Source organism: Barbus barbus (genome assembly GCF_936440315.1).
Source record: "Barbus barbus genome assembly, chromosome: 43".
Taxonomy (NCBI): domain Eukaryota; kingdom Metazoa; phylum Chordata; class Actinopteri; order Cypriniformes; family Cyprinidae; genus Barbus; species Barbus barbus.
The window spans coordinates 17,818,057-17,829,776 of NC_136721.1; the positions used below are offsets into that span (position 1 = coordinate 17,818,057).

Consider the following 11,720-nt stretch of genomic DNA (forward strand, 5'->3'; position numbering starts at 1 on the left):
CAGTTACTGAATGAAGAGTTGCTCTGATCTGACCAAGACTTGGTTCTGTACAGTCCGATCCAAGCATTCCTAGCATAATAATTCTGAAATAGATCCTGGATTTTCTGGTTTTCAGTCTCATTCCTGATACTGACGAGGTCTGTGTGATGTTCTCTGCAGTAACTCTGAGCTTCATTCCAGGTTTTGTACTGGTCAACCCAAACATAACTAGCACTGGCATTCTGTCTTCCTGAAACATTTAAATATAGTATTGAGCATTCATGAGAGATATAATAAAATAGAATTACTATTTATTATTATTATTATTAATGAATTTGCCTACCATCATAGCAGATAAAACATTGTATATAGGAACAGTGTGATGTATACCATAACCCATTGTTCATATACACACACAGACTTTGCCCTCCAGAATTGTCTGGTTCTGGGTTATACCAATTCCTGAAGTCTTTCTCTCCCACCTTAAAAAAATCACTGTCCTTTAGAGTCCATTTCCAACTGTTCAGATCATCATAGAGTCCAATCCAGGCCAAATCAATGGAATCATCTTTCACTGTGTCTGTCAACTGAACTGTTTGTTGTTCATTCTCAATGGTGGCCAGATCAGTGTATTTCTCTCTACAGTATCTCTGAGCTTCTGTCCAAGTTTTGGGCTCATTCACAAAGACATACTCATGAGGGACACTCAAGGTGAAGATGAAAAACCCTATTAAAGACAAGTTTCATTTTTCAATCAGAAAGCAAGCACCAAACGGGTCTATTTTAATAACTGTATTCTCCAAATGATAAAAAAATCATAAATTACTGTAATATCAGTAGCCAGTCAAATTCCACATCATAGTTTTATACAAAATGTCAATACAAAAGTTTAATTGCTGATAAAATATTTTATGGAAATATTTGTCTTACCTGATAACAGAAGCAATGGAAACATAGCTGTGGAAAATAGTATGCACATGCAAAATCAATCCAATAATTTTATTCACTACTTATTCCTTTAACATTTTAAATGACAGGATAAAACTCCATTTAAATGTTTACTTTTTGATTTAGAGCCGCCTTGTATTTTCTCTTGCTGCTTTTGTTTTAGATTACCTGACTGTCTTAAAATTTATAATGTTTTCGAAATATGGGAGGGACCGTTTTTTTCTAAACACACCTGACATCATGAAACTGGTAGGGTCACATAGCTGCTGTGTTAAATGTACTCTGTGAAAATCGTCAACAGTCTGCTGTCACTTTCAGAATAAGAATCGTATGAATTTTCTGAATGTCTGAGTTCAGATGTCTTGGTTGGTTTGTGGATATAATGTATAATGTACTGCAACTCAGAGCCATGAAGAAAGACTGTGCAGTGTGATGACACTTCATACAGTATAAAATCACTGACCATATTTAGACCATGAAATATATAATATATATAAGCAAGTCATTTTAAGTTTCATCTTTTATCAAACTATCACTGATGAAACATGAAACCTAAAATCACTTGCTTATGTGCAGGAATGCTGTCCTAACCTCTCACAGACCAGTTTTACGATAGTTTATGAAATGCATTGCAAAGCTGCTGGAAAGTCTTCATCTGATAACGTCTTCCTGGAGCTGAAACATGTGATTTGTTCTATTTGAGTTATTTCTGAGCTAAAAAATAAAGCTCTGTAAATAATATTGTTGTTGTTGTTGTTCTCAAAGTGACTTATTTATATTGGGTTGGGAGGGATACTATGTATAAAACAATACAAATTATAAAATGATATTATTATTATTATAACAAGAATAAAAAAGAACAGTTGTGTGTTTTACATTGACATTTTCATGCTTGTAAATGTCAATCTCAGTCCTGTCAATGATCAGTTAAAAAAACAAACAAAACACTTGTCAGTACTGAACATAATAAATCAGCGATATGTTAAAGAAACAACAATTTAGGACTGAAAATGGTAGAAAAGAATCTTATCTTAAATAATCTGGCAGTAAGCTTTAGGAGCTCATTTTTAGTCGATTCTGAAAGACAGACTCTTCAGGATATGGGGTGGAATAAAAATGAGCTCTTAAAACTTACTGCCAGATTCTGGAAGATAAATTCTTCAAACAGTGATACAAGAAGATGTGGTGCTGGTCCTTCAAGAGTCACTCAAAACGTATCTGTCGATAAAGCCTATAAAAATTTGACTTAATATATTTCACAATACTTCAGCATGTTATTCTTAAATGAGGGTAATTCTTTAGGATTTAGCTTTTTACCAAAGCAAAGTCTCTGAGAACCTGACACCTTGTTATTCTGGAGACTCCAGGAAGGTTGCAGTTCTGGAAAATGGTGGCGCTGGAGACTAAATGTTTCCTGATGGTTTTACACCAAATTCTTCGCATTAATTCTTAATTCTTTTCTTCTCCACATCTTTTCTGACCCCGCTGACCCTGTTAGCATTTTGCTGTCCAATGGTATGGTAATGATATCTTAACTTTGCAATTTCTCTTTAGTTTTGAATATTTCTCATGGGGATTAAATAATTTTTGACATTTCATTCCGAGTTAAACCTCTTTTTGGCTCATTTTATCAGTAAAAGAAAACATGCCTAATAATTCTGCACACCTGAATATAGGGAGTTTTTCACTTCCAGCCTTCGTGGATAATTATATATCACTCGTATATGATTAAATACAAAATTAATAGTAGTTATTAAGATTTATGTGGTTTGGAACTGGTAAAATGTGCTCAGAAAAAAATATCACAAGAAATTCAATGTGCTTAATAATTATGCACGGTGTATATTCTTGCTCATATAACTCTGTCTTCATTCATTTATATGTTCATGTCTAAGAGTTTAGGCTGTTTAATATTAGAATATTGTCTAAAATCCCCAACCACAGCACGCCCCTGCAACATCAAGCCACCCCCAGCACCCAGATAAAATATGTTCCCACAGCTATGGTTCCTAGTTTAGTTAAATAAATGTTGTATATTCACTCAAGTTTGAGTCTGTGTTTAATGCATTAACACAGTACTAATTAACCTTTTTGAGCTAATTTGCTACAATATTGAAAATACATAAATACCAAATGTGTTCACAGTTGATACAAATTACATTGACTTAAAATGTAAAATAAAAGGAAAAGCTTGCTGCATACTATATCCCTTTACACACACACACACACACACAACACACACACAGATATTATCTTGCTCTCCATTGTAAATCACTGTGTCGATTATAAAATTATTCTGACTGAATGCATGACAGGGTGTTTAGATCTTTGTAATTGTTTTATTTTTTAACTAAACTGTTCGTTGGTCAACACCAGTGCTCTTTATAGGTTCAGAAATAAAGAAAGAATTGGTTATTGATTAAAATCCATTTAATACATTTACATAACAACATAATCTATTAAATTTATGACTGAGGTACACCGTAAAAAATGCAACTGCATATTTTCCCGTTTACAAAACATTTTGAGTCTCAAATACTAAAAAAATGCTACTTTCTTGAAAGTTGAAACACATAAAAACCCTTGTCAGACCTAACCCTAACCCAAATATTGTTCCAACAAGTCAAAGTTATCTGAACAAAGAATTTCATATTGTTGAAATGTTAAGGTTTTTCCAGAAAACAAAAAAATATATAAATTACCTTAATGACAGTAATTGTTGTTTCAGTTGCTGTGACAAGAGTTGTTCTATTAGTAAAATAAGATAATCAGCATTGCATGAACAAACAAATTTATGTTGGCTAAACAAAGTATCTTTACTGAGGAGAACTAAAAAACTATTGTTGAGAGAACTCAAAAGTCAAACATGCTTCAGGTTGCCTTAATACGTTTTCTCAACCACTTATTTTTTACAGTGCATATTATTCCTGCCACCCACATTTACAGTAACACTTCCTCCAGACCCATTTATTGTGAATATGTGTCGTATGATCTGTAAGTAATGCTGATGTAACAAATCATTTCAGAAATAATACAAATAAAAGATGTGATGACACGAAGTGTAATTCAATATTTAGAAAGAAATTAGGTGAAATGTCTGCAATGACAATGTCTTATGTGATTATTGTGATTATTATTCAGGTAATATCATGTACAGTGGAGAATTTCAGTTATCAGTAGCAAGAACATGCAAAATGCAGATGTTCAATAAGTTTGATAAAACATGAATCCCAAACCATTTTTAATGTCCTGGAATGCTCCTTTGCCTCTCATGGACTTGTTTTACGATAGTTTCTCAAATGCATTGTGAAGTTGCTGGGAAGTCCTTGTCTGATAAATTCTTCCTGGAGCTGAAATGTGATTTGTTAGCTGTGAGATATATTCGGTCTATTTATCTGTTGATATTGATCTGTTACTGATATTGCTGCTGTTGTTCTTAAAGTGCTACATTTATTTTTCAGTTGTGTATTTGTAGTAGAACAAACAAAAAGACCATCAACCTGAGTGTTTTACGTTGACGTGTGTCTTACCTGTATAATCACCAGCTCTTCAATCTGAGACTTTGATAGATTCTCCAGACTTGTAATTTTCACTCTCAGTGCAGTCACTGATAACAAACAAACAAAAACAAAACTGGTCAGTAGTGCATAAACACATACAAACATCTAGTGATGTTGATATAAAATTACTTGACAGCAGTAAACATCAAATATCAATATGAACATACCATACTTATCTGAATTGATGGGTCAATATGATGGTCATCAAGTCCACCAGAAAGCAAACAGAAGACAGAGCTAGCATTAATACAAATGTTACTTAGTTACATAAATAACAATGGCATTCATATTAGCAGATCAACAATTTATTGCAATGAATTTCCTTGTGTGTTTTCCCCTGGTGTTTATACTTTTTTCCATTACAGTACTGTAGGTACAGTATATTTGCTCACCACTGTAACAGAAGAAAGGCAAACTGGCAAAGCAGCTCTCATCTGTCCACTGGCCAAAGTTCTTTAAAGACACAGCTGTGCAGTGTTGAGCTCCATACAGTTCTCGGACAGACGCACCATTATCTGGTTCTGCATCAGCCCATTCAGCGTATGGCAGCCAATATGTGAATGAAGAGTTGCTCTGATCTGACCACAGTCTGTTTCTGTACAGACCAATCCATAAAGCATACCCATAATTATACCCATAACTATAATAATAACGTGTAACATTCAGTATCTGTTGACGGTCTGTCTCATTCCTCACACTGGCCAAATCTGTGTATTTCTCTCTACAGTAGCTCTGAGCTCCAGACCAAGTCCTTCCATCAGTTACCAGAACATACTTCTGAGAGGAATTTACTTTACCTAAGATAAAAACAAAATTTTTTGAATCAATGATATAAATCAATTAATTTATTTTCCTATCAAATTTATAGCTGTATGATAAAAGAAAACTTTACTAATAAATCAAAGAATGAAACGTTTCCATTTTCTCCCAAGAATTTGGGGTTTAAATGTGGGAGACAATAACTGAACAACTTAGGATCGTTGACCTCATAAGAAAAATAAATTACTCGTGATGTCTTACCATTGTAGCAAACAAATGAGATATGGTTGTCACATGAATAATCAAACCAGTTTCCATTAGAGTCCATGTAAACACACAGTTCATTTGCTCTGTTTCCTGGTTCATGATACCAGTTCCTGAAATCCCTCTCTCCTTCCAGATAGAAATCATTGTCTTCCAGTGACCATCTCCAGCTGTTCACATCATCATACTGTCCAATCCAGGCTGAGCCATAGTAACTCCCATTAACTGTGTTAATCAGCCTGTTCATTTCCTCCATGCTATCAATGGTGGTCAGATCAGTGTAATTCTGTCTGCAGTATCTCTGAGCTTCAGTCCAGGTCAAAGACTCATTCACAAAATGATGCTGAAGGGATGATGCTGATCCTGTCAACGTGAGAAAAAAAAAGGTGTGACGATAAAAGTTCAGTACATGTTCAAGTCTATCAACAGCGTCTGTGGCATACTTGTGTTTTTATTCATTAACCAGTTATATTAAGTGAGACAAATCATATTTAGCAGCGCTGTGTAAAAACAAGCACAAGAATGTATCAATTTTCAATAACTTAATTTCTAAATAACATTGGCCATATATTTTTCTTTCCCATCTTTGTGGTTTTCATTAGCAAAATGTCTTGCTTGAATTAAAGACACAGCATTTGAGTCATTCGAGTCTGTATAGAGCACTGCGCTCGTTGTCTTCTGGATTGTATTTTCACAGCGTGAATGCAAGGTCATATGAATTTCTGAATGAACTGCTCATTTTAAAAACTTTCCAGTCTACTGACATTTATTACGACATCCGATTTGAATATTACAATGCACATGATAACGTTTGTTAACTCAACGTCTAGTAAATCCACTTCACCAGCTAATCACTCTTCAACAGCGATGCTATAGGGCTACCGCAAAAATGGAAATTAAAAGACAAAATTCTAAAGATGGCTACATGCTTGTTTCTCTGGCACATAAGGTTTTTAACTGCCAAATAGTATTGACACTTAAACATTTAAGCTACTGGATTTTTTAACATACAGAGTGGTAAACCAATGATTTCTAAAACAAAGTCAATCTCAAGTTTTTCTTAACAGATGCACACATAATATCACAGTCAGCTGAGAGTATACTGTATGTCTGTGGTGAGACTCTATTGGAGTCTGAAAGAAGTACTCACCACTGTAGCAAATGAAAGGCAATGCAGTGTTGCAGTTTTCATCTGTCCAGCTCCCGGAGTCACTAAATGACACTGCAGTGCAGTATTCACTGTTTCCAGCATTATCTGGCTGCCCTGTCCCCCAGTTACTGAATGAAGAGTTGCTCTGATCTGACCAAGATCTTGTTCTGTACAGTCCAATCCAAAAGTAGGAATAATATTGAAATAATGTCTGAAGTTTGAAGTTTTCAGTCTCATTCCTGATACTGACGAGGTCTGTGTGATGTTCTCTGCAGTAACTCTGAGCTTCAGTCCAGTTATTGTATTGATAAACATACACATAACTTGTAGTTGCATTCACTCTTCCTGTGAGGAATATACATGTTTATGGGATATGTCTTAGTATTGTAAATAAATTGTTCTAAAAACTTAAAAATCTGAAAAGATTCTCACCATCATAGCAAACAAATGGAATTTTATTGGAGCAATAGGTTTCACTCCATATTCCTTGATTATTTGACATGTACACACACAGTTGCTGTCCACCTGAATTCACTGGTTGCTGAACATACCAGCTTTTGAAATCTCCCTCTAATGCTGTATTATCCAGTGACCATCTCCAGCTGTTCAGATCATCATACAGACCAATCCAAGCTTTACCGTAAGTCCTGCGCACAGTTTTAAAGAGTCTGTTCATTTCCTCCATGTTCTCAGTGGTGGCCAGATCAGTGTAATTCTGTCTGCAGTATCTCTGAGCTTCTATCCAGGTCTTATTCTCAGACACAAAATGGTACTGACGGGTGCATGAAGATTGTGTGCAGGTTTCTGTAAGTTTCACAAAGGAGAAATGCATTTGATTCTTCTCTGCAGATCAGCTGTGTGTGTGTGTGCGTCTGCGTGTGTGTTTATTGTATATGTTTTTTATATTTATTAAAAAATTAAATATTCTGAGCAAATATCATACATTGGCTTGTAATACCTACAGAGCCCCACACATCACATGCAAAAAAAAAAATTGTGCTCACGACTTAGTAATTCATTCCTCGATGTACTAAAATGTGCACAGTTACTATTTAGTTCCCTCGATTTGATAAATCGTGCGCACGATTTAGCAAATCAAGGGAATGAATTAGTAAATCGTGTTCACAATTTATCAATTGAGGGAACGAAATAGTAAATCGTGCACACGATTTAGCCTACTATTTTTTTCCTGCATTCCATGTGTGGGGCTCCGTAAATACCACTTTCTTTAATGTCTATTATTTATTATTTTTTGTCTGTGCAAAAAATTTGAGAGATAAAATGAGAGAAAATTAACTCACTCTTGTAGCAGATGAAAGGCATGCTGGAGAAGCAGATCTCATCAGTCCATTGACCTGAATGGCTGAATGATACAGCAGTACAGTGCTGAAAACCCCACTGACCGTAGTCATATACACCATTATCTGGTTGTGGTGCTGAGTAGGGAATGGCTGGTCTCCAATCTTCATATTTGGTAATCTGACCATTTGACCAAATCCTGTTTCTGTACAGTCCAATCCAGACTCCTCCACCTACTGTCTCAAGAATCATCTGGTTCTCCGTCTGATTTCTCACATTGACAAGATCTGTGTAATGATCTCTGCAGTATCTACGAGCCTCTAACCAGGATTTCCCATCATTGATTCTTGTGTAATTCTGTGTTGCATTCTCTCTTCCTGAGAGATTAAATATACAACAAATTATCTATGCACAGAAAGACTCCATAACAAATAAATAAATAATGAAATGTCAGTAGCACTTTATTTTATAGTCCTGTTACTCATGCACATACTATGTACTTATTATAGTAATTACAATAACTAGGTAATAACTAGGTGCTAACCCTGAACCTAACCCTACCTCATTTAATTACCTTATATTACTGTACTTTCTTTGTTAGATACACTGTAAGTACATGTAAGTGCATGTACAGTAAAATAAAAGTGCACCCAAAATGTCCTTACCACCATAGCAAACGAATGACAGCATGTTGTCACATGAGATATCATGCCATTTCCCATCATAATTCATGTAAACACACAGCTGCTTCCCACCACTGTTGTCTGGTTCATGATACCAGTTCCTAAAATCTCTGTTTCCTTCCTGATAGAAATTATTGTCTTCCAGTGACCATCTCCAGCTGTTCACATCATCATACTGTCCAATCCAGGCTGAGCCATTGTAACTCCCATTAACTGTGTTAATCAGCTTGTTCATTTCCTCCATGCTATCAATGGTGGCCAGATCAGTGTAATTCTGTCTGCAGTATCTCTGAGCTTCAGTCCAGGTCTTATTCCCAGACACAAAGTGATACTGACGGGATGATGTCAAAGATGACCCTGTGAAGAATGTGTAAAATGTTAGCATTTAAAAAAGTTTTGATAGTCTTGTCCACTACATAGACATTCACTCACCATTGTAGCAAATGAAAGGAAATGTATAACTGCAGTATTCATCAGTCCATTTCCCAGAGTCACTGAATGAGACTACAGTGCAGGATCCTGCAATATCTGGCTGTCCTGTCGTCCAGTTGCTGTATGAAGAGTTGCTCTGATCTGACCAAGATCTGGTTCTGTATAGTCCAATCCAAAATTCATAATAATAATAATTCTTTAATAGGTACTGGATCTTCTGGTTTTCACTCTCATTCCTGATACTGACAAGGTCTGTGTGATGTTCTCTGCAGTATCTCTGAGCTTCAGTCCAGGTTGTGTGATAGTTAACAAACACATAACTAGCACTGGAATTCTGTCTTCCTGAAACATTTAAATACACTATTGAGCTTTAATGAGAGTTATTTCAGCATACCTGTAATAAAATAAAATGAATTGCTTTTCATTGTCCAATACATAATATTAATAAAACTGCTTACCATCATAGCAGATAAAAGGATGATAATAGAAACAGGGTGATGTATACCATAACCCATTGTTCATATACACACACAGATTTTGTCCTCCATAATTGTTTGGTCCCGGGTTATACCAATTCCTGAAGTCTTTCTCTCCCACCTTAAAAAAATCACTGTCCTCTAGAGTCCATTTCCAAATGTTCAGATCATCATAGAGTCCAATCCAGGCCAAATTAATAAAATCATCATTCACTGTGTCTGTTAAATCGATCGTCTGTTGTTCATTCTCAATGGTGGCCAGATCAGTGTATTTCTCTCTACAGTATCTCTGAGCTTCTGTCCAAGTCTTGGATTCATTCACAAAGACATACTCATGAGGGACACTCAAGGTGAAGGTGAGAAAGCCTATTAAAGAGTTTTTTCATAAGAAAACAAATGCCAAAAATGATTTAAATATTTGTATGATAAAAAATAAATTACTGTAATATTAGCAGCTAGAAAAATTCCATCATACTCTTATACAAAATGTCAGTATAATTAATGATAAAATGTTTTATGAAAATATTTGTCTTACCCGATAACAGCAGCAGTGGAAACATATCTGTGGAAAATAGTGTGCACATGTAAAATCAATCCAATAACTTATTTTCACTACTAGGATGAAAAGCTATTTTGAAAATGGACAAACAGCCTTTTGATTTGAAGGCTTGTCTTTCCTGTTACTGCTTTGGTTTTAGGTTATCTGACTGTCTTAAAATGTATACTGTACTAAATGTGGGAGGGATCATTTTTATAAACACACCTGACATTAATACACCTGTTGGGTCACATAACTGCTGTATTAAATGTACCAAAAAAACAAAAACAAAACTTAAACATAAAATCTTCCACATTATGCTGTTACATGAAACAAATGCACTACATAACCCTTGTTCTAACTCATTCTTCTTTCAGAATAAGAATCATTTGAAATTTCTGAAATTGTGAGTGCTATGACCATTTAGACAGCATTAAATTGTCTTATTTGTTAAACAAAAGAGAACATTTATACTGTAGGTCAGTTTGATGTAACATGAAACCTTAAAGCATTTGCTTGTGCAGGAATGCTGTCCTAACATCACAGACCAGTTTTACGATAGTTCCTCAAATGCATTGTTTCTAGGAAGTCCTTGTCTGATCATTTTTTCCTGGAGCTGAAACGTGATTTGTTCTCTTTGAGACATTTCTGAGCTAAATATATTACAGCAGTAAAATCAGTAAATAATGCTGCTACTGTTGCTCTCAAAGTTATATTGGGTTGAGAGGGGTACTGTATATAAAACATTAAAAAAGGAAAACCATTATAACAGTGGCGTGTATTACATTGTAATGTTACGAAACTATAATCACAAACTCTTTAATGTGAGACTTTTCTTGCTTACAAGTTTCACTCTCAGTCCTATCAATGATCAGCAAAAACAAACATAAACAAACAAACAAACAAACTGAACCAGTACTGAACACACAGTAAATCAAGGATATGTTAAAAAAACTAAAAACATTTAGGATTGAAAACAACAGAAAGAGCACATATTGGGTGACCATACTAACAAACATTTTAACATACATTAAGAACAAAAGAAGTACCCACTGTGTTAAGTAAATTTCATTGAATGGCCAGCGCTCTCTTCCACCCTCAATACCACGACTGAGGTGAGACCTTTAAGCAAGGCACCAAACCGCAACTGCTCCCTGGGCGTCGCAGCAAAAAATGACTGCCCACTCTTCCGGGTGTGTGTGTGTGTGTGTGTGTGTGTGTGTGTTTGTGTGTGTGTGTGTCTAAATGGGTAAATGCAGGAATGCTGCCCTAACCTCACAGACCAGTTTTACAATATTTCCTCAAATGCATTGTTTCTAGGATCCTTATTTGAACATTTTCCTGGAGCTGAACCATGATTTGTTCTCTATGAGACATTTCTGAGCTAAATATATTACAGCAGTAAAATCAGTGTAACAAAGTTCGAGGGAAGGAAGGAAGAATTCGGAGTCGGCGTGACTGAGGCTCGGGTAATTTATTCAATACTTTCAAAAAGAAAACACTTGTGCTCTCCGGCACTTCCAATAAACATAAGTTCACAGCACTTTGGTGGTTCTCTGCAGCACAGCCACAGTTGTCTTCCCAGAGTTCTCAGTCTCAGTCTCTCTCTGCCACTTTCTGCCTCTCTGTGGC

At 35.5% G+C, this 11,720-nt stretch overlaps 1 protein-coding gene across 1 annotated transcript; it reads right to left on the bottom strand.

The window, feature by feature from the left end:
• Nucleotides 1-3,249: 3,249 nt before the first annotated feature.
• LOC306862063 (macrophage mannose receptor 1-like) lies at nt 3,250-11,205 on the bottom strand. Its single transcript, XM_079404663.1, has 12 exons — nt 11,142-11,205; nt 10,086-10,112; nt 9,533-9,916; nt 9,075-9,416; nt 8,625-8,999; nt 7,962-8,336; nt 7,093-7,464; nt 6,661-7,005; nt 5,508-5,873; nt 4,865-5,284; nt 4,458-4,534; nt 3,250-4,277 (listed from the first exon to the last, which is right to left on the bottom strand). The coding sequence occupies exons 2-12, from the start codon at nt 10,108-10,110 to the stop codon at nt 4,197-4,199; spliced, it is 3,162 nt and encodes a 1,053-aa protein (XP_079260789.1). The 5' UTR covers nt 10,111-10,112; nt 11,142-11,205; the 3' UTR covers nt 3,250-4,196.
• Between the last annotated feature and the right edge of the window lie 515 nt (nt 11,206-11,720).

Excerpts from the sequence above, each read along its gene's own strand:
- LOC306862063 (XM_079404663.1), bottom strand. The coding sequence starts at position 10,110 with ATGTTTCCACTGCTGCTGTTATCGG. Across the intron at positions 9,000-9,074 it reads TCCTTTCATTTGCTACAATG|GGTCATCTTTGACATCATCC; the intron begins GTGAGTGAATGT and ends CATTCTTCACAG. Across the intron at positions 4,535-4,864 it reads CAGTGGTGAGCAAATATACT|TGACTGCACTGAGAGTGAAA; the intron begins GTACCTACAGTA and ends GTTTGTTATCAG.